General features: G+C 45.6%; 1 protein-coding gene across 1 annotated transcript; it reads left to right on the plus strand.

Annotated features, from left to right (window-relative positions):
• The first annotated feature begins 8036 nt into the window (after nucleotides 1-8036).
• LOC133390114 (carboxypeptidase A1-like) lies at nucleotides 8037-21453 on the plus strand. Its single transcript, XM_061638035.1, has 10 exons — nucleotides 8037-8137; nucleotides 10073-10207; nucleotides 11347-11445; nucleotides 12559-12660; nucleotides 13460-13561; nucleotides 14874-14984; nucleotides 15116-15206; nucleotides 18130-18329; nucleotides 19866-19950; nucleotides 21174-21453. The coding sequence occupies exons 2-10, from the start codon at nucleotides 10190-10192 to the stop codon at nucleotides 21359-21361; spliced, it is 996 nt and encodes a 331-aa protein (XP_061494019.1). The 5' UTR covers nucleotides 8037-8137; nucleotides 10073-10189; the 3' UTR covers nucleotides 21362-21453.
• Nucleotides 21454-22883: the final 1430 nt, after the last annotated feature.

Here is a 22883-nt window from a genome sequence, read left to right on the forward strand (position 1 = left end):
CTTTATAACTCATGGTTTGAAGTTGACTTGTTTCTGTCCAGAGCTGGCTCAGGACATTTTGCTTCTTGAGGAGAAGCAGGAAATGGTACTCTGTTTCTCACTCCCACACCCCAAGTCAAGGTGCATTATATCCAAGGCTAGCCAATTTATTTTGCCACTTCAGGCAGAAAATCCCCCAAACACCTCTTCTCCCTGGCAGTAAAAATACACATTGAGTTACTATTCAATATAGGATGGGCGGGATATCAAATTAATAAAAACAAATAAATAAATAAATGTTGTTGCCGTTTCCCAATACCTAAAATCCACTGGTGGAGGTAGCCACCTCGCTTTGCCTAATGGTAGGGATGGCCCTGTTTTAATCAAATCATAGTTAAGATTAACCACAGTTCATTGGGTCTGGGCAGCACAATAAGCTGTGGTTAACAAAAAGAAAAGCAATAGCTTCTTTCTTGCAGCCATGCCAGAGAAGATGGAGGAACCTGCAACCCCAATGCTCACCTAGGCTCATCTCCATCATGATAAACCATGTTCCACTACTATCTCTGTGAGCCTTGCTGAAAAATGGGACCATTTAATTTGTATTGGGGCTCCTGTTTCAATAACAGAAGATTGGGAAAGGCATTTTTTTTCTGTAATGGAAAGTTAAATATTACAGTAAATCAAAACATGACAAAAATAAAGAGTTCCATTATTTCTGTGATTAAGTGCTATCTCATCTGTTTCTCAAGGGATATCTAATTGGAGGACAGTCGCCCATAGTGCAAAATTGATTGAAATGAGTGGGACTTTGTATTAGTGATCACCAAGAGTATGTTTTGGAGCACGGTGCCATCAGTACGCTGATGACACCCAGCCCTACTTCTCCATAACATCTGAATCGGGGAGGCTGTGCAAGCTCTGGACCAGCGTTGGAGTGGTGGACTGGATGAGGCCAAATAAACTGAGTTTGAATTAATTAAACTAGCATTCCCTAAGCTGGTGCCCTCCTGATGATTGGGCTATGGGTCCTCCAGACATCCATTTTTGTGTGCATCATATTTGAGTTCATGATTGTGCATCAGGGCAGTTACATACAATCCTGATTTTAATACTATTTGCGCCTGGAAAAGTTTTGGGGCAGTCATACTAGTTCGTTTCCAATCAGTGCGTATCCTGCTACGTCCTGCTGTTATCCCATAACTTTCCATTCCACAAATGTTCTGGGGTTTTTTTTGGGGGGGGGCATTTTTGTTGTGCTATATGGGGCAAGAGTGCTCCTCCAGACAGCAATAATGTGGTGGCATTGAGGAAGCATTGCTGAACCAATGAAGTGGAATGATGTGTGGACGGTCCAGTATAAATCCACCACTAAGGCACCATTATTGGGTCAAAAAAAGCACCAATCAGGAGGACCCCCCAAAACTCCCCAGTCCAAAACATCTGGAGGGCAGTAGGCTGGCAAAGCCTGATTTGAACAGCATCTTATAATGCTTAATCAATTTTGTTAATACTGATGTCTGTTTCATGGAAACCCCTTTCAGGCTATCTCTGACCAAAAGAGCTCCATAAAAACTTTAAATCACTCCACCAGTCAGATGCCATCCCCAGTAACTCACTCGCCTGCTTGGTCCACACCTTGCAATCCCAAAGCTGCTTTTCAGGGGCATGATGTTGATGGAAGTTACAGAAAGCAGCATACAAGGCAAGAGGCAATGCGGATTTTGGTCTGGTGTGTGTAGTCAGGGCATGTGGAAATGTATCCGAAGACACTTACCGTGACGTTGTGTGGGCAGGGGCTCACGTGGACATCTGTTTGCTAAAATGAGAGACTCCAGGGCTGAAGATTACCTCAGGGTCATCAAAACCTCTCACCTTTCCTCTTAGGAAAGACTTTCATCTAGGCCACCCTGGGCTCCTACTGGGAGGAAGGGCGGGATGGATGGATCAAAATCAATCAATGAATAGGTTGCTTCCAGATGGGAGCTTAATATTGCAAATGAGTCATTTATCAGATGTTTCCAGAAAGGGTAAATTCGGATTCAAGGGAGGGGGGACACAGATTAGAATGTTGATGCCAACCATGTCATTGTGGAAGCCACAAAGAATTTATGTGCACGAGGAGCATCCATACTAAGGTCACATTCATCCACAACACATATTTAAAGCATATTTAAAGGACATGGCTTCCCCCAAAGAATCTTGGGAACTGCAGGTTACTCCTCAGAGTTACATATCCCAGCACCCTTAACAAACTACAGTTCCCAGAATTCTTTGGGAGAAAGCACATGCTTTAAATGTATGCTGTGGATGTGACCTGCAATAAACACCCATCTGGAAGCAACCTTAATCACAACAGGTGACAATGGAACCAATTACCTAGAGAGGTAGTGGGCTCTCTGACACTGGAGGTCTTCAAGAGGCAGCTGGACATCCATCTGTCGGGAATGCTTTGATTAGGATTCCTGTATTGAGCAGGGGGTTGGACTTGATGGCCTTATAGGCCCCTTCCAACTCTACTATTCTATGATTCTAGGTGTGTGGGGACGAGTTCAGATTTCTTATCTAATAACAGTATCTTTGCACATAGACAACATCCTCTCTTCCTTATGTATTCCTTGACTGAGTCATTGCACTGAAACTGACATATTGCGGGTCTGAAGCCCTGTGCCCCATAACTCAGTGTCAGCTCTAGGGTGCTGTGTGCCCGCTTATCGCACATCTGTGGTTTGTGGATGATTCAATAATTCCTTCACATTGCAGAGATGAAAGCAAACATTCTGCCCCCCCATCCCTTATCAAGGCAGGTGGTGCATTCCCTAAACATCAATCAGAAAGGGGGTGGACGTGTCAACTTTTTCCCAACAGAGTTGTGGGAAGGAGGACAGCTGGCAGAGGCTGGTCTCTGTGGCCGGGCCATGCGCAAGCTGCAATAGTCACACTTCTGGCTGCTATATAAGGCACCCTAGGGAGGTCTCCCAGTTCCCGGTGGCTATCCTGTCCTGGTGAAAATGAAGGGCCTCTTGCTGTTTGCCACCCTCCTGGCAGTTTCGTTCTGCACCGAGATCTTTGTGGGGTACGTAGACGCAAGCTTGGCATTAGAATTACTGGTGTGGTGGATCTGAGCAACGATATGCCTTGCTCTACTTTATGTCTCCAGGTAGCAGATGGCTGGATGCTCAAGGCGTTTCATGAGCATGAGATACTGCCAACCTCTTTGTTTTTCATCTCCAGGATCTAGAACCAAGAAAGCTGTAGTTGCTCAGGGGTAGAAGAGATGTTTTGCGTCCAGATGCAATCTCTGGCATCTTTTGTTACAGCACAGATTGGGAACCTTCAGATGCTGTTGCACTCCAACTTCCCCAGACCCAGCCAGGATGGTCAATGCTCAGGGGAAGCTGGTGGCTCCGACATCTGTGGGGCAGTAAACCTGCTCCGGGTTTCGGTCCAAACTTGCAAGGAGCTTTCAAGGATTGAAACCCGGGGCAGATTCACTGCCCCACTGACATCAGAGCCATCAGCCTCCACTGATGGGAGCTATAGTCCAACAACATTTAGAGGGCTGGAGGTTCCCCAGCCTTGAGCTAGCTTTAGCCTTCCTGGCAACGGTTGTCCCAGCTAGGCTACCCAAGAACCTTGAACTGCAGATGCCAGGGTCTGAGAACGGGGGACCTTCTGCATGCAAAGTAGATGCTCTGCCTCCGCGCTCAAGGCCTTTCCCTTCGACAGCCCCGTGAAGGCATTGTTAGGGTGGCCGACAACTTCTGAAGTGGTGCCAGCCCTGCCTTAGGGCCAAACTGAGGGTCAGGTGCCTAATTTTAACATAGGGAGAACATAGGAATGGAAACGGACTGCCTTCAAGTCGATCCTGCCTTATGGGGATTTCATGGTAGGTGGTATTCAGAGCGGGTTTCCTGTTGCCTCCCTCTGAGGCTAGTCCTCCACAGCTGGCTAGGCCTGCTTAGCTTGCCACCACCGCACAAACCAGCCCCTTCCTTGTCCGCAACTGCCAGCTGGGAGGCAACTGGGCTCTTTGGGACTCTGCAGCTTGCCCACGACTGCACAGGTGGCAGGGCACGTCAACCCTGAGCCACTCACTGTGGGGGTGATCTTTAGCTGGTCCTTGACACCCAGGAGACATGAAAGCTGCCTTGTATACAGACCCTTGGTCTATATCGCTCAGTATTGTCTGCACTGACTGGCAGCAGCTGTCCAGGATTTCAGACAGGGAGACGTTCCCAATCCAATGTGGAGATGCTGGGGATTGAAACTAGGACCTTCTGCATGCAAAACAGATGCTCTACCACTACGCTACCGGCCTTCCTCATGCACGTTACAAGGAGAGAAGTCCTCCAGGACCTTTCACTCAGTTTTACCTCCAGGCATTTTCCTCTTCGCTTGGCTCTGCTTTCAAAGTGAGGGGAGAGTTCCTGAAGCAATGGAGTGTCAAGAGATTAGCTGGGGGAGAGAGTTCAGCCCCCACACAGCCATCACCCACATGCCTTCTTACGTTAAAACTAAATCACCACCACCTGCATTAAACATAAATGGGGCATGCAGGTAAATTTGTAAAATATGTGGCTCTCCCTTTTAAAGAAACAGCCATTCCTCAGTGGCTGAGCACATGCTTTGCCTGCAGAAGGATCCAGGTTCAATCCCCAGTGGCATCTCCATTGGGAGAGGCTCCCTGCCTGAAACCCTGGCAAGCCGCTGCCAGTCAGTGTAGACATTACTGATCTTGATGGACCAATGCTCTGACTCAGTTCAAGGCGGTGTCCTAGGTTCCTGTGTGAGAAGGCTGTAGCCCAATGGGGCACACAGGTAAGTTGATAAAAGATGGCTCCGCATTTCAAAGAAAGGCTGCAGCTTTGTGGAAGATCGACTGCTTTGCAACCGGACAGCCTCAGGTCCAGTCCCTGGCATCTCCAGGTAGGACTGAGAGATAACACTGCCTGGGACCCTGGAGAGCTCTGCCAGCCACTTGAGACCAGCCTTCACCAACGTGGTGCCCTCCATGTGTTCTGGACTACAGCTCCCATCAACTAAGTGGAGGTGTAGCCCAAAACATATGGCGGGCATGAGGCTGGGGAAAAAATGATGGGAAAGAATGATGTAGGCAATAGTGAGCTAGGTGGACCAATGGTCTGATGATTCAGGATAAGCCAGCAAAGCAGATCCAAGCAACAAGGAAAACAAGGAGAACTGTTTGAAGAAGTGAAAGCAAAGGGAAGGAAGTTTCCTTTTTAGCATTCCCACAGAAACCCTTCACATTAAACACTCAAAGAAACTTTCACACCTTCACACATACATCCAATTCACACTTGAGTACTCAGTCATATACATCTATTTAAACAAAATCATTCCTATTACCATTCCTTATGTCCCAGGGAAATATTACAAACTACACACATGGGAGTTTAAACAGCTGACTCCATTCCTTAAAATTCCAACCACATTTTGTGTTCAACGCGAAAAAAACGCGCCCGTTCAAGACAACAGTGCGAGCATCCCAATTTCCCTTCCTCCTTTTTTCTGCCGGGACTTGTTGCTGTTGCTGTTGAGGCGCTGCTGTAGAAGAGAAAGCAGAAAGGGCATGGGAGCTAAATGGGGGCATCCCCCCTTTTGTGGAGAGGCTTTTCGTAGGCGCGTTTGCTGGTCCTCAGGTTCCCTCTCCCAACCCCTCCCTTTAGACAGCGCACCACCGATCTTTGGATGTGAGTCGGATGCCTGCCCCCTGGGGAACCACCGCCCTGAGGTGAAGGTGGCAGGGCAGACAGAATTTATGGTGCAGTCAATAGGCTGCTGTCTGGGGGGGGGGTCATCAGCAAAACAGCTGGGATCAGGGTCCTACCAGTTACAGACCTACCAATCATTACCCTGCTGCTAGCCCATTTCTGCGCCCTTGCTTCCACAAGGGCCAGAAATCTGGCTGCGCTGGGCTATCCTTGTCTAGCCGCTCCTTTACCCCAAGTAAACAAGCGGCATCAAAGGACCCAACCCGAGGTTACCTGACTATTTCAGGTGCCCCAACTGCAGTTATTTTCGACCATTTTCCCACGCATAACTTTACCATGCCTTTTCTTTTGCATGCCTACCTTGATTCAACGACGTCCTTCGTAACCTGCACATAACACTTAAAGGGGTCACAACATTGACATTAACATAACAAGACTCACTATGATACCTGGCAGGCACCACTGTATTTCAATTTGTTTTTACTCCAGCAGTTCAGTTTTTGCTCAGTTTTTCAAAATACCGTTTGAGAAAAAAGACTCTCCGGGCGCCTTGGTATTTTGCAAAACCTGGTACAGATTCTATGTGGAGTCCCATCTGGGGTGCCAATTGTTGGGTCCAAATCTAAGTGCGCGCCCCTGAATAGGGGCGCAAGCTTTAGCAATTTAATTTACCTGTTGGTGGTTCAGCCAGATACCAAACATAAAGAGACATACACAATTACTGCTTGATCAAGAGGGATCTCCGCTCTGCACAGACAGGAGTCTGTCAGGGCGAAGAGCCACGTTTATTGATTGCAGGTTCATTAAATAGGGTTCATAAGCAAAACAAGGTATTGTTGTAAAATCATAACAAGAAGGGAATACAGTGTTACATAGATAAAGCAAGCGCATCTTCATCTCTTTGTTACATTACTCATTATACACTTGTCAATCTAAGAAACTTAATGTGAGATAAGAACTGAGGAAAAGCGAGTATTTGAGTTACTTTGACACTTGGTGAAAGATAAACATGGGTCTTAGTGTGCTTCTGAAAGTTAGCAGTGTGACGTAAAACGTATGAATACATTTCTAACACGTTGTTTTGATAATACTGCTTTCTTTGTGCTGAGTTTGCTACAAATGTTGCCTAGTGAAGTAGACAGAGAGAAATAGCAACAAAGGAAGAGGGAATACACTTTATCTCTATTTCCAAAATTGCAGTCTTTCAGGCACCTCTGGGTGTTATTTCCCACAAGAAGAAAAAATGACTACACTGAGCATCTCTGAACAAATTTTGGGGCCTAGCAATAAAATATTTCCTAACACCAGCAAAGCTTCCTGTGTTTGTTTCCTGAATAGCATGTGGGCCTTTGGGTTGTTTGTAAGAAACTCTCAGGGAAGAGCCGTAACTCAGTGGCAGAGCATCTGCTTTGCATGCAGAAGGCCAGGGTTCAATCTCTGGCATCTCCAGGTATGGCTGGGAATATCCCCTGCCTGAAACCCTGGAGAGCCGCTGCCAGTCAGTGTGGACAATACTGATCTAGATGGACCAATGGCCTGACAGCTTGCTGTGTCCCTATGCACATGGTGTAAATATCTCCAATCACAATTTGGTATCCGTTAAAAAAAAAAATCAAAATCCTAGCATGTGATTGCTTTTTATCATAGCTTTTCCCATGGCTGGGGAGGTGTGTGAAATGGTCATTGTAATCTCCCAGTATTAGAGCAGGTGCTTCCATCCTTTCAAAGATAATGACTGAAGGAGCAGCTGTGTTGGGAGGCTTTTCTTTGACATCTTGTGCTCTATGCTGGGAAACATTTGTGTGAATTATGGTCTCTTTTTATACTGTATGAGAGCTAGCGTGGCGTAGTGGTTAAACTGTCGGACTATGACCTGGGAGACCTGGGTTCGAATCCCCACACAGCCATGAAGCTCACTGGGTGACCTTGGGCCAGTCACTGCCTCTCAGCCTCAGAGGGAGGCAATGGTAAACCCCCTCTGAATACCACTTACCATGAAAACCCTATTCACAGGGTCGCCATACATCGGAATTGACTTGAAGTCAGCCCATTTCTATTTCCATTTTTATACTATATATTCTGAAGAAAACAGCGCTACAGCGACACCTAGTGATAGGACACAAGCATTGCAGCCCAAATGTAGAACATCAACCGAAATGTATTATTGGGCATGGAGGAAAGCACTCATACAAATGATGCCTGTTTAAACAACTAGCAACCATAGCAGCCGGCGAACAAACTCCGCTAACAAGCACATTTATGTTTCATGAATGGCAACCGCTGTATGTGCCCACTTAAAAGTGATGGTGGCATAAAACTCACACAACTTGCCTCTCTGCAGTCACCAGGTGCTGAGGATCTTTGCTGCTGATGAGTTTCAAGTGGAAAAGGTGAAGGAGCTGGAAGGACTCACAGATCTGCAGGTAATGCCCAAGAACAGAAGTGTGGATTCACACCTGACCCCTACTACTAGTCAATTTGCTGAACCTCTGTCTGTGTGTGTGTGTGTGTGTGTGTGTAGGCAGAGTAGCAAATGTGAGTTTTGCCTTTGTACACTTGCCTAAGTTTATGCACACACTCACACAACCCTCTCTATTGAGGCAAGTGCAAAGCATTGTGTTCGAGGACACATTCTACTCAGGCAAACACACAGCAAAGCAGGGCCTGGGAGGGGGTTTGGCCTTGGAGGGTCTTCAGGGCCAAAGAGAGAGGCCCATTTGGCCCCCAGGCCTGAGGTTTTCCATTCATGACACATGAAAGCAGAAAAGAGGGTTCTCCTTGTCTGCTCTCATCCTTGGATACTCTACTCCCCGAGATGATCATCGATTAACCCCTTCTGCCCTTAACTTAGAGATGTGAAGGCCTGGGGGTCAGGGACAAAAAAATTCAAGAACTCCCACCCCTGATTCCCCTCACCTTTTCCCAATTTTTTAGAAAAAAAGAAATGGAGGGAACAGGAAAAACCCACTTCAAAAAAAATCCTGGATTTCCCCCCCTCCAGGTCTTCACATCTCTACTCTTGCGAAAAAGCCAATCACAAGCCAAAAGGCAGTTCCCCTGTGGGAAGGAACCCTCCTGCCATCCCTTTCAAGGATTTTGTCTCTTTAAACCAGGCTTGGCCCGGGCAGCCCTTCAGACGGAGGGTGCCTTCAAAGAGAGAGTGTGGTATAGTGGTTAGAGTGTTGGACTATGACCTGGAGACCAGGGTTCAAATCCCCACTTGGCCATGAAGGTCACTGAGTGACCTTGGGCCAGTCATTGCCTCTCTAAAGTCGGACAAGTGGTCATCCTGGGAGGAGACTGGCAACAATTGCTCATGAGATACTCAAGAGACTCATAACCCATTCACAGGCAGTCCTTCAAGCATTTCCTCCCCCAAACTTGCCAGCCTTAAGAAGCATCTCATTTTACTCCTGAGTAGGCTAGAGTCAAGTCAAAGGAGGTTCATCCATGAGGGCGAGTGGGCACCTCACCAACCTCAGTCTCCTCTCAGCCAGCCTGTTTGCCTGCCTGCCCTCCCTCTTACTTACAACCAGTCCCAGAGGTGGCTGTGCCTGTCATTGGCTCTGGCTCTTCCTGCCTTTAGGCCGTTGTTGGTAATGGACTTTTTCTCCTTGATCATCTCCTTGACCGCTGAACTGCTGCTGTCAGTGTCCCCCTAAATACCCTCTGGCTTGCTGATATGTGTGCATTGTGTTGTATGGTTTTTTGGGGTGGGTGTGGGTTACTGTATTGTATTATCTCTTTTAGATGCAACCCACCCAGGGACCTTACAGTGAAGGGAGACTATAAAGAAATGATACTGCTGGAGAGCAATGGTGGAAAAGGGCGGCTTGTGAGCATCCCAAAAACAGCTGCTGCCTGCTAGGGAGAGGCTGTAGCGCAGTGGGTAAAGCACCTGCTTTGCATGCAGAAGGTCCCAGGTTCAGTTTCCAGCATCTCCAGGTAGTGCCGGGAAAGGATCCTGTCTGAAATCCTGGAGAGCTGCTGCCAGTCCGTGTCAACAGTACTGAGCTAGGTGGACCCATTGGTCTGACAGTATAAGGCAGCATCTGATGTTGCTATTTGGGAAGGGCCGGAGCCTTGCTTTACATACAGGAAGTGCCAGGTTCAATCCCTAGCATATCCAGGTAGGGCTGGGAAAGACTCCTTCTGAAGCTCTGGACAGCAGCTGCCAGTCAGTGTAGACAGTACTGAGGTGGATGGACCAATGGTCTGACTTGGTGGAAGGTAGCTTCCTCTGTTCAACAGCCAGCAAAGGAATTCTTATATTCTTAACTGGGAGATCTGAGAGATCACAATGCTTCCTCCATACCCATGTACTGAACATATACCTTTCTTCTCATTTCCCCACCCAGCTGGATTTCTGGCAAGCTCCAGTTCACCATGAAGTCCCAATAGATGTGCGCGTCCCATTCCACGGCCTCCAAGGTGTCAAGGTGTTCCTGGAGTCCAATGGCATCCAATATTCCATCATGATTGAGGACCTTCAGGTCAGTGCCTTGCCCAGAGGAAAGAAATGGATGGGAGTGTGGTCTGCAAAGTAGGGGTTGGCCCAGCTCCGTCCTCCAACACCTCACTGCTGTCACTACCTAATGGTAGGTCTGGCTGTGCTGTAAAGAGTTGTGTGCTGTGAACCTCGACCAGCTGTGGGCTTTGAAGGGCCCCCTTGGGCAAGCCACTCTCCATGGGCCCCCTTTCTTGAGTGAGTCTGTCTCCTTGCTGCTGCTGCCATGCTGAAGATGCACCTGGCTGTGAGAGGTCCCACCCTCCCACTATGGATCTCAAGGGTCTTCAGAGCCCCAGAGGTCCTCTTGTCTTCAGAGAAACCCTGGTGAAAGCAGACCAGAAGGGAACATTTTGAGCCCTTCTCGTCCTCAGAGCCCTTTTGAGACGCATTTATTGAAGCAGTCTTGCTTCCCTATTAATCCCTCAATCACCAGGGGTGTAAATATCCCCTCCTTTCTTTCAGGGAACCCTTCCCCTCCTTGACTCACCACTGAGGCAGCTAGCCCCAAAATGCTGCTGCTCCTCAATGGGCACTACCTGCTTGCTTGCAGGCAGAGGGCCAATGAGCAGACAGGCAGTGGCATCTGCTAGTCCTTCTTCTCACTGTCGCCATTGCCCTTGTCTAGGCCACAGAAAGAGATTGGGGTGCAAGCACCAGGTCGCAATGGTGAAAAGGAGGTTCTTGTCACCAGGGCCCCAGTTGGGGCTTGGGCCCTTGGCCGAGGCTCAACCCTGCCAACCCTTGACGCCCGCTCTGCCTGATGAAGAAACCCCCTGCTCCTATAGTAGATGGGATCATGGTGTTTTGTGGCACTGGGCAGAGGCCTAAAAGGTTCTCTGGTTTGATAGCCTGTACGGAGGCAGGAGGCATTTAGTACCATGCTGCTAGACAGGTGCACGGTGTGAAATTGATGGAGGCACGAATGATGGATGGAGGGAGGAGTAACTTTCACAGAATGCTTTATAGGCAGCTTTTCCACAAATTGTGCAGCACCCCAGAATTATAGGGCAGCCCTGAAATCAAAGTGTAATGGAGAGGAAAACAAAAACAAAGCTTTGCCTTGTGCTGTGCTTGCATTGTGATTCCTCCACTTTCCTAACGCTTCCCTTTTGTTCCCTGCAGTCATTGGTGGATGAGGAAAAGCTTTACATGTCACGCCAACATTTTATGCCCCGATCAGTCGAGACCTTTAACTATGCTTCTTATCACACTCTGGATGAGGTGAGTGCAGTTAAGGCATACTTGGACTCCAATTGTCATAATGCCACAAATGGGAAAGGATGGTATCACAGTGCTATATACTTAAACAGATTTGCCTATGGGATGACATCATTGATGGGATCGGTAAACCAAGCTAGTTGAGTGTAAGGGCCTTGCTTCCTCGGTTAGTCACTTCAATGGTCCCAGCCAATTAGGGATCACATAGTGAATGGGATGTGTAGATAGCCAATCAGAGATGGCTACATCATGACATCCCCTTGGGCAAAAGCCAACTGAGAAAGCAAGCAAGAGAGGGCAACATAAGTGAATACAAGAACATTTTTGCAAGTGTCATTGAAATGTCATCAAACAAGAGGGATGCTTTTCGAATGGCTGAGGACGGTTCTGAAAAACAGTGTGTAGATCTGAATCAGCCCCCATATCCTTCAACAGAAGAATGTTCTTGGTGGGCAAATTCAAAAGTAATGGGCATCCTGTTACCAAGGACACATCTTAGTGCTGTTGAATATCCCTAATCTTAAATTGAATTCTGCATTTCAGAACATCAGTTTCACAGAAATGTCAGCTCCTCAACAGGTGGGGATGTGTAGATCCCATCAACTTTTCCCTGTTTCCTCCCCTTCCCCTCCTCTGACCATTGCCCTGCACCCCGGTAGCTGATGGTGCCACACTCCTGATTGATGTTGATTCTGTACCTCAGGGATGGGGAACCTATAGCCTTCCAGATATTCTTGGACACAACTCCCATCAGCCCCAGCCAGCATGGCCAACAGCCAGGGATGATGGGAGTTGTAGTCCGTCAACATCTGGAGGGCCACAGGTTAGCCATAAAAAGATATGGCAGCTATCATCATTGGTGTGGCAGTGGTCTCTCCACCACAGGCCACAGGGTAAGTAATGCCTGCCCCTGGGAACGGATGGCCAGTTAAGTGGAGAGTTGGCCCACTCCACAGTTTAATAGACTAACATTGTCACACAGAAGACAATGAAAAATAAATGTTATTTTGGGAACCCCCTGAACGGAGTCTTGGCAGTTCCTTTCTCAGGGCAGAATTTCAGGACAGAGACTCTTATCGACACGCACATGTCTCCCCTCTTCTCTCTGTCCATTAGGTCTATGATTTCATGGACCTTCTGGTGAGTGAAAATCCTGAACTGGTCAGCAAAATCCAGATTGGCAAGAGTTACGAGGGTCGCCCAATCAACATCTTAAAGGTAAGTCACCCATGCGTTTGCAGACATGGGCCGTTCAGACACACTTACATTCCCCCTTCAGCCCTTCCCGCTCAGTACACGGTGGGATCAACATGCATAACTCCCAGAGCGCCTACATAGACATACATACTGCCTGAAGAGGGTTAATATCTTATCCTTTAGATCAACATAGCATCTATGGGCATCATGGTTTTCCCCGATACCTCCTTTGGCCTTACTCTTCCCAATTCTTTTGAAGCATTTGGGTTTTTTTGTTTTGTGTTTCACTTGTTTTGGGTGTGTGTGTAGATGTCTTGCCTATTTTGCTTTTTTTGTGGGAGGGTGTTTTGAGTATCACCAGTTTTTGTTCTGTGAAGTGGGCCTTTTGTGACATCCATAAATATTCAAATGTGGCCCTGGGATAAAAAAAAAAAGGCTGGGGACTTCTGCTTTTGATCACAGGGAATGCTGAGGTCTAGCAAAGCTCTCAGATTTATGGGATTGGATGGTGAGAAGCTGGTGTCAGCACCTGGCATTCTTGAGCAGCTGCCAGGGCCCAGGTAGGGCCCATTACGGCTGTCTATCACTGCCCCCCTTAATTTTTGAGCAGGTAGCTGGATCTTGTGTCACGTTTTGACTTGCTGTGTGACATTAAAAGGGTGGCTAGACCCAGCTACCAAGTGCTGCATGGACCATGGCCACAACGGCTGTGGAGGGGGGATTGCTAGAGGCCTCTTTGCCCAGAAGGACCCTTCAAACATGAAGCCAGCCCTGCGGAGGACACAGAAATTCAGGCTCCCTTTCTTTCCTTTTCCTATAGTTTAGCACAGGGGGAACCAACCGGCCAGCCATCTGGATTGACACCGGCATCCACTCCCGCGAATGGGTCACTCAAGCCAGCGGAGTCTGGTTTGCAAAGAAGGTACCGGCTATCGTTTCATATCAGAGGGAGGCACATGTTTCATCATAAATGGGAGATGAACCATCAATGTTCAGAGACAGTATACCCAGGGCTGTAAGGATTCCACAGCTCTGACTGTGGCTGTGTATACACCACACACATGATTCCCCCACCCTGAATCTTGGGAACTATAGCTTACCCCTTGCAGAGCTACAATTCTCAGCATCCTTAACAAACTACAGTTCCCAGGATTTGGTATATGTTGTATGTGCGCTTTAAATATATGGTGTGTACTGTGTATGCAATCAAACATGTACATGTATAAAGGGCGCATAACTCAATATCCTCAGAAATGTCAGCATTTATTTACTGTTAAAAGTTCCTAGCCTTCAGGGCTGCAAAGGTAAACTTGAAAGTGAAAAATCACAGAAGGTGTGTGTGTAAGGGAAACACACTGATATTGGCCAGAGCCAGAGATGCAGCTTCAGTGTCTTGCATAGTCTTTGCCTCTCTCCATAGTAGTACAAAGTGAAACCGATTAACCAGAAGTGGAAATTAATTCTGGTTGCTTTATATCAATCACAGGATTCAGGGCTTCCAGACCTGTTTGGTCTCTGACATGTTTCTCATGATAAATTTATTTATTAAATTTATATCCCACTCTCCCTCGCAGAAGGAGCCCAGGGGGCAAACAAAAACACTCTAAAACATCGTAAAAACCAAAGACGTTATAGCATGTTAAAACAAAACATCTTTAAAAACAGTAAAACATCTTTAAAAACATTTTTTTAAAAAAAACACAAATTGTTATCAATTGCATTTATTAGTTGCTGAAGTCTCTGGTCAACACACGAGAAAACAATCCAAAATCAGTCAATGCAACCATTAGTAAACAATGTAAAGTTATTATTTTTGAATTGTTATGAGTTTGTATGGAACTGCATTATTTATTTATTGAATAGCTTTGGTTTTTGCTTTACTTGCATGCTGCTGCATTTATTGATAGGAGTATGTTGATAGAAATGTTATTTGCTAATTTTTAATGCTTTGTTATTACTGTGAGCTGTTTTTGAGGTCAGTACTGTTAGGAAAGCAGCATACAGTTACAAAATCAAATGCCTAAGGGAGAAAGCAGCATCTACTGCTCTGTTCTCCTGCTTCTAATGACACAGAGGACAGTTCTCCTTTTGAGTAGATCATAGCTGTTTAGCAGACACAGACTAAATGAAAAGAAGTGTGATCCTATTTCCTGTCCAGAATTGATTTTTGACTCTAAGGTTCACCATCTTTGGATACATCTATTCTCTAAGCCCTTTCTGTTCATCCTGTTCAGATCCTTGATGGTTATGGCACAGATGCCTCCCTGACCTCCATCCTGGATAAGTGTGACATCTTCCTGGAAATAATCACAAACCCTGATGGTTTTGCCTTCACACACACCCAGGTATTCCTTTCCCTTTTTAACCTCTATGTTGGGACTGAGGTGGGTGGATTTAAACAGCACAACAACTTCTAGTGTCAGAAGTGGTTCTGTAACTGCTGAACGTTGCTAATGGGTCTCTCCTGCTCTTACAGAATCGCATGTGGCGGAAGACCAGATCCAAGAACAGTGGGTCATCCTGTATTGGAGTAGATCCCAATAGGAACTGGGATGCAGGGTTTGGAGGTAAAAGGGTTTTCTTTCTTCAGAGGGTGGATGCAAATTGTTGGGTTGTCCAGTGGAATATGATTATCTGAAGAGATCCAATGTGCAATGTACACTATAACTGGTACCAGAGCTTGGAAAAGTTACTTTTTTGAATTACAACTCCCATCAGCCCAATCCAGTGGCCATGCTGGCTGGGGCTGATGGGAGTTGTAGTTTTAAAAAGTAACTTTTCCAAGCTCTGACTGGAACTGACTTTGGGGTGCTGATTTGGTGGGATAGACCATCACTTAGTGGAAGAAATAGAACACATCCTTTGCATACAGGTGGTCATAAAAATTCAATTCCCGACATCTCCAGTTAAAAGGATCAGGCAGCAGGTCAGATGAAAGACTTCTGTCTAAGATTCCAGAGAGCTACTGCCAGCTAGATTGATAAGAACATAAGGAAAGCTTTGCTAGATCAGGCCAAAGGCACATCTTGTCTACTGCTCTTACAGTGGCCAACCAGATGCATATGGGAAACCCACAAGCAGGACCTGAACGCAATGCTCTCCCCACCTGCAATTCCCAGCAACTGATATTCAGAAGTATACTGCCTCTGACAGTGGAGGTGGAACACAGCCATCAGGGTCCGTAGACATAGACCGATTTACAGTAAGGCCCCGCTCATACAGCGGGTTACGTTCTGGACCCCCGCTGTAAAGCGAAAACCACTGTAAAGCGGAACCCATTGACTAACATTGACCAAAATGGCGCCCGACGGCAAAAAAACAAAGTAAAAGCGGAACAAGCGCTGTAAGAGCAGGGCCTTTCTGCAATTGACAACTGCTGCATTGGCGAAGCACTGTAAAGCGAAGCACTGTAAAGCAGGGCCCTACTGTATTCAACAAATAGCCTAACCTGGTATAAGGCACAGGAAACTGTCCTAGACAACCACAGACTTGCTTCAGACAGTTTTCAAGGTTTTAGACAGGAGTCTTTCCCAGTCCTACCTTATGATATCGGGGATTGAACCCAGGACCTTCTACATGCATAACACATGCCCTACCACTGAGCTTTAGTCCCTTAATCATAGTCGACTTACTGTGTTGTATGTGCCTTCAAGTCAATTATGACTTCTGGTGACCCTATGAATCAGTGACCTCCAAGAGCATCTGTCATGAACCACCCTGCTCAGATCTTGTAAGTTGAGGTCTGTGGCTTCCTTTGCGGAATCAATCCATCTCTTGTTTGGCCTTCCTCTTTTTCTACTCCCTTCTGTTTTTCCCAGCATTATTGTCTTTTCTAATGAATCATGTCTTCTCATTATGCGTCCAAAGTATGATAACCTCAGTTTCATCATTTTAGCTTCTAGTGATAGTTCTGGTTTAATTTGTTCTAACACCCAATTATTTGTCTTTTTCACAGTCCATTGTGTCCGCAAAGCTCTCCTCAAACACCACATTTCAAATTATTTTTCTCTTATCTGCTTTTTTCACTGTCCAACTTCCACTTCTATACATAGAGATTGGGAATACCATGGTCTGAATGATCCTGCCTTTAGTGTTCAGTGATACATCTTTGCATTTGAGGACCTTTTCTAGTTCTCTCATAGCTGCCCTCCCCAGTCCTAGCCTTCTTCTGATTTCTTGACTATTGTCTCCATTTTGGTTAATGACTGTGCCGAGGTATTGTTAATCCTTGACATCCTCATTGTCAACTGTAAAGTTACATAAATCGTCTGTTGCCATTACTTTAGTCTTCTTGATGTTCAGCTGTAGTCCTGCTTTTGTGCTTTCCTCTTTAACTTTCATCAGCATTCGTTTCAAATCATTACTGGTTTCTGCTAAGAGTATGGTATCTTAAATTATTGATGTTTCTCCCTCCAATTTTCACACCTCCTTCATCTTGGTCCAATCCCGCTTTCCGTATGATATGTTCTGCATACAGATTAAACAAATAGGGTGATAAAATACAACCCTGTCTCACACCCTTTCCGATGGGGAACCAATCGATTTCTCCATATTCTGTCTTTACAGTAGCCTCTTGTGCAGAGTATAGGTTGCGCATCAGAACAATCAGATGCTGTGGCACCCCCATTTCTTTTAAGGCATTCCATAGTTTTTCATGATCTACACAGTCAAAGGCTTTGCTGTAATCTATAAAGCACAGGGTGATTTCCTTCTGAAATTCCTTGGTCCAATCCGTTATCCAACATATGTTTGCGATATGATCTCTGGTGCCTCTTCCCTTTCTAAATCCAGCTTGGACGTCTGACATTTCTCACTCCATATTTGGTAAGAGCCTGTGTTGTAGAATCTTGAGCATTACTTTACTTGCATGGGATATTAAGGCAATAGTTCGATAATTACTGCATTCCCTGGGATGCCCTTTCTTTGGAATTGGGATGTATATGGAACACTTCCAGTCTGTGGGCTGTTGTTTAGTTCTCCCTATTCGTTGACAATTTTTTGTCAAAATTTGGACGGATTCAGTCTCAGTAGCTTGTAGCAACTCTATTGGTATGCCATCTGTTCCTGGTGATTTGTTTCTTCCAAGTATTTTAAGAGCAGCTTTCACCTCACATTCTAAAATTTCTGGTTCTTCATCATACAGTTCCTCCATGAATGAATTTGTCATCCTTGCATCTCTTTTATAGAGTTCTTCCGTGTATTCAGCTTACTGTGGGAAAGCGCAAAATGTCCAACCAAGGCCCACTAGATTGGGGCTACAAGTCTGCAGCACCTTCACCAGTCACCAAGGGTTGGGTTGTTTTTTTTGGGGGGGGGAGTCATGACGCTGGTCTCAAACCAATGTTTAAAGTTTATAATGTAGACCTGTCCCTAGAATTCATGGATTTTTGACCAGCAGGTTATGACCAGAAGGGCTGTCTCTCTGAAGTGCCTGACCTGCCTGGTTCCCAATCAATGGCTATCAGACTGTTTCGATTTTGTCTATTACAGGGGCTGGCTCCAGTGGGAGCCCTTGTACTGAAACATACCGAGGACCCTATGCTAACTCTGAGCCTGAAGTGAAAGCCATCGTGGACTTTGTAAAGGGTCATGGCAACATCAAAGCCTTCATCTCCATCCACAGCTACTCTCAACTTCTCCTTTATCCTTATGGCTACACCAGCAAGAAGGCAGCTGATCAGGCGGAATTGGTATGATTTCACAGCTCAATCCCCTCCCCTAGGGACACGGGGGCAGGGGGATACCAATCTAATTTGTACTTCTCAAAACAATACACAAGCAGCAGAAATGCAAATTTCTTCAAATTTTGCAAGGCAGTTCTCCAACCCAAAGAAGACGTGTGTGAAAATGCATAATTGGGGACAGTGTACATAAAAGTGCATATATTTGTGAAGACAGCATACATCCGCTATATTAGGAAAAAGTGCTTGCAGAAATGTGCACACTGGGCACAACTGCACACACAAAAGTGTATCATTGGGAGAGATGTGCACAAAAATGCTGACAGTTGTTTGGGATGCCCTTTTTTTTAAAAAAAGTTGCAAACTGATGTGGGAATGGGGTGAACTGAATTTAAGACTGGAAAAATGAGAAGCCGAGAAACCAGAAGTGACAGATTTCTGTATCCCTTCCCTGCCCATGAACTCAGTTTTTCCCTTCTGATCCGCTCATTGCAAAGGAGGAGTGCAAAACACTGGGTTTGCCACTGCCCTGCTCGGTTCCTGCAATGAGGGCTCTGCCTTCCTTTTGTTGGAGATTTAATTGATGGACATTTAATCTGATTTATGAATGAAAAGAGCTATCTAACTCAAGGCAGGAAACCTGTGGCCCTCCCAGTGTTGCTGGACTAGCACCACCACCATCCCTGTTAGACAGGCAACCTGGGGCTGATGAGAGCTGGAGTCCAACAGCATCTGCAGAGCCACAGGTTCCCTAGCCCTACTCTACTGGAAACCAGCAGAGTTCTAAAAACAAGCAGCAGATCCCCACAGGGCAACTTGTGCAGCCTTTCCTAAAGGGTTGTGTAATCCCTGTTTCAGCTACCCAGCCCACCTCCCAGAAACTCTCAGCCTGTTTAAGTCCAAATTGTTTATCTGCCCATCCTCTCAACTGGAGGGATGCCACTTTTCTTATGCTCTGATGGGTATCCCATTCCAAAAGCTGGAGAGAGAATCCCAGGCTATCAGGGGACCACCTCCTGTCATTAATAAAACCCCAGCTGAGGATTCTAGACTATTAAACAAGCCGTCACCTTTGACAGCAGCTCCCTGTCATCTGATTGAATCCCAGACTCGTAGCACTATCACTAGAATGCCCTGCTTAGAACACGAGGGGAAGGAAGAGGCAAAAGATAGCATGTAAGATTTTCAATTCCCAAGATATCAACAAAGCAAGAGAATGTATAAAGATAAGAAGCCAGAACATGAAAACAATTGTAAGCTACATTTTTTTAAACAGTGAATCCTGTAGGGAAACAGGAGTTGATGTAGGGCAGAAAGGAGAAACCCATGTAAAACGATAAACAGGGAAACAGCAGACAAGTGCAGCATTTAAAATAGAAGGGGAGGGGGAAACCATGCAAATTTTCTCTCCCCAAGCCTGCATCTCTTGGGTCCTCTCATCTTTATACAGTACAACACAGTGACTCTGTAGTCCCCTCATCCCATACACTTGACCTTTCTAGATCTCATTATCCCTCTTCTGTCTGTCCTCCTCTTGTCTTCCAGGACGCTGTTGCTAAGAAGGCAGTCGACGCCCTTGCTTCCCTGTATGGGACTAAATTCAGATATGGCAGCATCATCACCACCATCTGTAAGTGACTAACTGGAGAAAACACCCCATGGTCCTCCAGGCCAGCAGGGGAAAGTCAACTATTTTGAACTGAATGGTATCATTGGTAAGACTCCCGCATGTCATTATATAGTTCTCTTCTGAGGCTGCAATACAACTGATGCTCCAGTGCACATCCATCCAACCTGTAATGCTTGAACATTGGCTTTTTGTAGAAAAGGTTCTTGTTGCTACCAAGGCATGGAGGCGAATTGCTCCCGAGTCCTTCTGAGCCACAGGCCGGTCCAGTTGTAGATGGAGCGGTTACTCAGCGTGGATGGGTTGGAGCCAAAACAGAACTTGTGATTAGACCATGTTGTGTAAATACACAATTTGGCTTTCTTGGATATAAAATATCAAGTCTTATTTTGCACTCCCCCCCCCGGCCAAATGCAGGAACATTCATTAAATCTGCAAGGTGGCAAGACTGATGCAGCTGAGCGACCACAGACAAATGGTTGAGAGATGCTTTTTGGGGGTGGAAAATTAGAGCTTCCTGTATAGAAAATTTAATTCCATATCTATTTTGCTAGGGGAAAAGAGGGTGGGAGGAGGATGTGGAGGGGAGTTGGTTGGGGAGAGATGGATTGCAGAAGAGCTGAACAAGTAAGTCCCATCTCCTGGATACTAGAAACAACTCCTGACCTCCTCTGGTTTTGAAGAACTTCTCTTAAAAATCTCTTGCACATATTCTGGGTTTCCTCTACAACTAAGGGGTCTATAAACCCACTTTCATTTTTTTCAAAATGTCAGCTTCTTCAGATGTTATGCTTGTGTCTTAAGGGATCATGATTTACTATTTCTGGTGTAGCTGAAGCTAAATGTATTCCTAGACGAGTTAGCAAATGATCCCATGTCTACTCTAAAGAGCTGGACGTACCTCTGAGAGCTGGGTTCAAGCCTGAAGTCTGTATTGAACTGCTTGGATATCAAGCTGTCTACCAAAGAGGATCAAGAATCTACCATTTATTTTCAGTAAACCTCTTACCATGAAAACTCTATGGATATACAGAATCCAAAAAAGATTCATAGGGTCGCCATAAGTCGTAATCGACTTGAAGGCATATAACAACAAAGAACCCTTGCAGCAGCACTGAGTTCCAAAACATGTGGTTTAATTACTATTCTGTACAATCATCTTTAAATGGCAAGAGTAACAGCAGTTATATAGAACCGATGTGACATGGCTGTTTTCCTTGATCTAGACCAAGCAAGCGGTGGAACTATTGACTGGACCTACGATCAAGGCATTAAATACTCTTACACATTTGAGCTGCGAGACACAGGCCGTTATGGATTCATGCTCCCTGCCAGCCAAATCATCGCTACCGCTGAGGAGACATGGCTGGCCCTGATGGTCATCATGGAGCACACCCGAGATCATCCCTATTAAAACCAGAGCAGAGGGCTGGCATCTCAGGTCACCTTACAATCAATGCACGCAAGCCTATTTGGCAATAATAAATATTTTGAATGAATACAGAAGTAGCTTATCTAGTTGTCTTATTCTCACAAGTAATTCCTTCCAATTTGCACACATGCACTGCACACTTGCATTGGGCTTTAATTCTATTTTCAACAAAAAGAATTTACATGGTGGAGAAGAAAGGAAGACCATTTTTAACTATTCTGTGAAACAGCCTCCTTGCCACAGCGGTGAGAAGGAAAGATCCTCACTGCAGAGCAGTGCTGGATAACTTCAGAGAATGTTGTTGGACTTTCAGGCTGGGGTCTCAGGGTTCATTCCCATGACCATCAGTGTGTTCACCATGGGGAAAACCTGCATATGGGCAACTTCTGTTTGTGAGTCTCACCACGTGCACAATTAGTTATCAGCATATGTAGTCGTGGGAGTCATTCAAAGAAGACCCCTTTCCATTTTGATGCTGAACAGAAAAGCCTCTCAAGAGACACTTAGAATCTCTTGTTCCAAACAAAACATCTCTTTTTGCAGTTAATATCGTGTAATGGACTTGAGTGGTAACCCATTCAAGACTCCCATAGATAAGAGTGGACGGTTCTCATTTTATTGAGCTGGAAACAATATACGCACCAAAACTATATGCACACAAAAATCTAACTCACCCATCATAAAAAGCAGCACCAGCCAAACCATTTGACATAATTAGCCTAGTGAGCAAAATATATAAAATCCACAAGCCAGTTAAGAGGATCAAACGCATGTTGAGCTCTACTTCCAACGCCAAGGATTAAGAGAGGCTCTTCTTCAAATGGGGGAATTCAGAAGGTTGTCTGTCTTTCTGCAACACGAGACAGCATTTGGAAGTCCAGGCTGGAGAGACGGCTCAAGTCTTGGTGTAACAGCAACACATTTGGGACAAAAAGACATCCAAGTATCCAGTGCTTAAGAACATTTGCGTCATAACACTGAAGTTTCAATCAAAGAGAAACACACACAAATGTAGGCCATTTGTAATGGGATTCAGTGGGGAGGGGGAATCTTGGGGTCTGTGGTTTAAACAGTTTTTTTTCAGCTGTTGCATGAAACAAAAAGATGTAGTATCTGCACATTTATATTAAAAACACTAAATTAGTTTTAAACCAATTTGCCTTTCTGGGTTTCCCCAAGGAATCCTGAACGCTGCATTTCTGCGAAGATTTGTTAGAAATGCTTAGCCTACTTGTACCATTTCCAGAATTTCTTAGGCAGAGAGTGTCCCTCAGCCCCAGGAGGCACACATTTTTTAAATGGTACTAAGCACTGCTGGGCGAATAAAAATAGCAGCTGGAAAGGAAAACACTACCATAGATCAGATTACTGTACATTGAATATAAAAAGGGTCAATTACTGCAGTCCACAAGGGAGCAGCTCATGCACCAAGACCAAACATTAACCAACCATCCATCGGTCTTGTCATTCATAACAAATACATGATATTTAAATACACCTAATT

Source organism: Rhineura floridana, chromosome 8 (genome assembly GCF_030035675.1).
Source record: "Rhineura floridana isolate rRhiFlo1 chromosome 8, rRhiFlo1.hap2, whole genome shotgun sequence".
In the NCBI taxonomy this organism is placed as follows: Eukaryota; Metazoa; Chordata; class Lepidosauria; order Squamata; family Rhineuridae; genus Rhineura; species Rhineura floridana.

Bases quoted from the DNA above. Each gene is read 5' to 3' on its own strand.
- LOC133390114 (XM_061638035.1), top strand. The intron at 15,207-18,129 runs GTAAAAGGGTTT...TGTCTATTACAG, and splicing joins CTGGGATGCAGGGTTTGGAG to GGGCTGGCTCCAGTGGGAGC. The intron at 18,330-19,865 runs GTATGATTTCAC...CTTGTCTTCCAG, and splicing joins CAGCTGATCAGGCGGAATTG to GACGCTGTTGCTAAGAAGGC.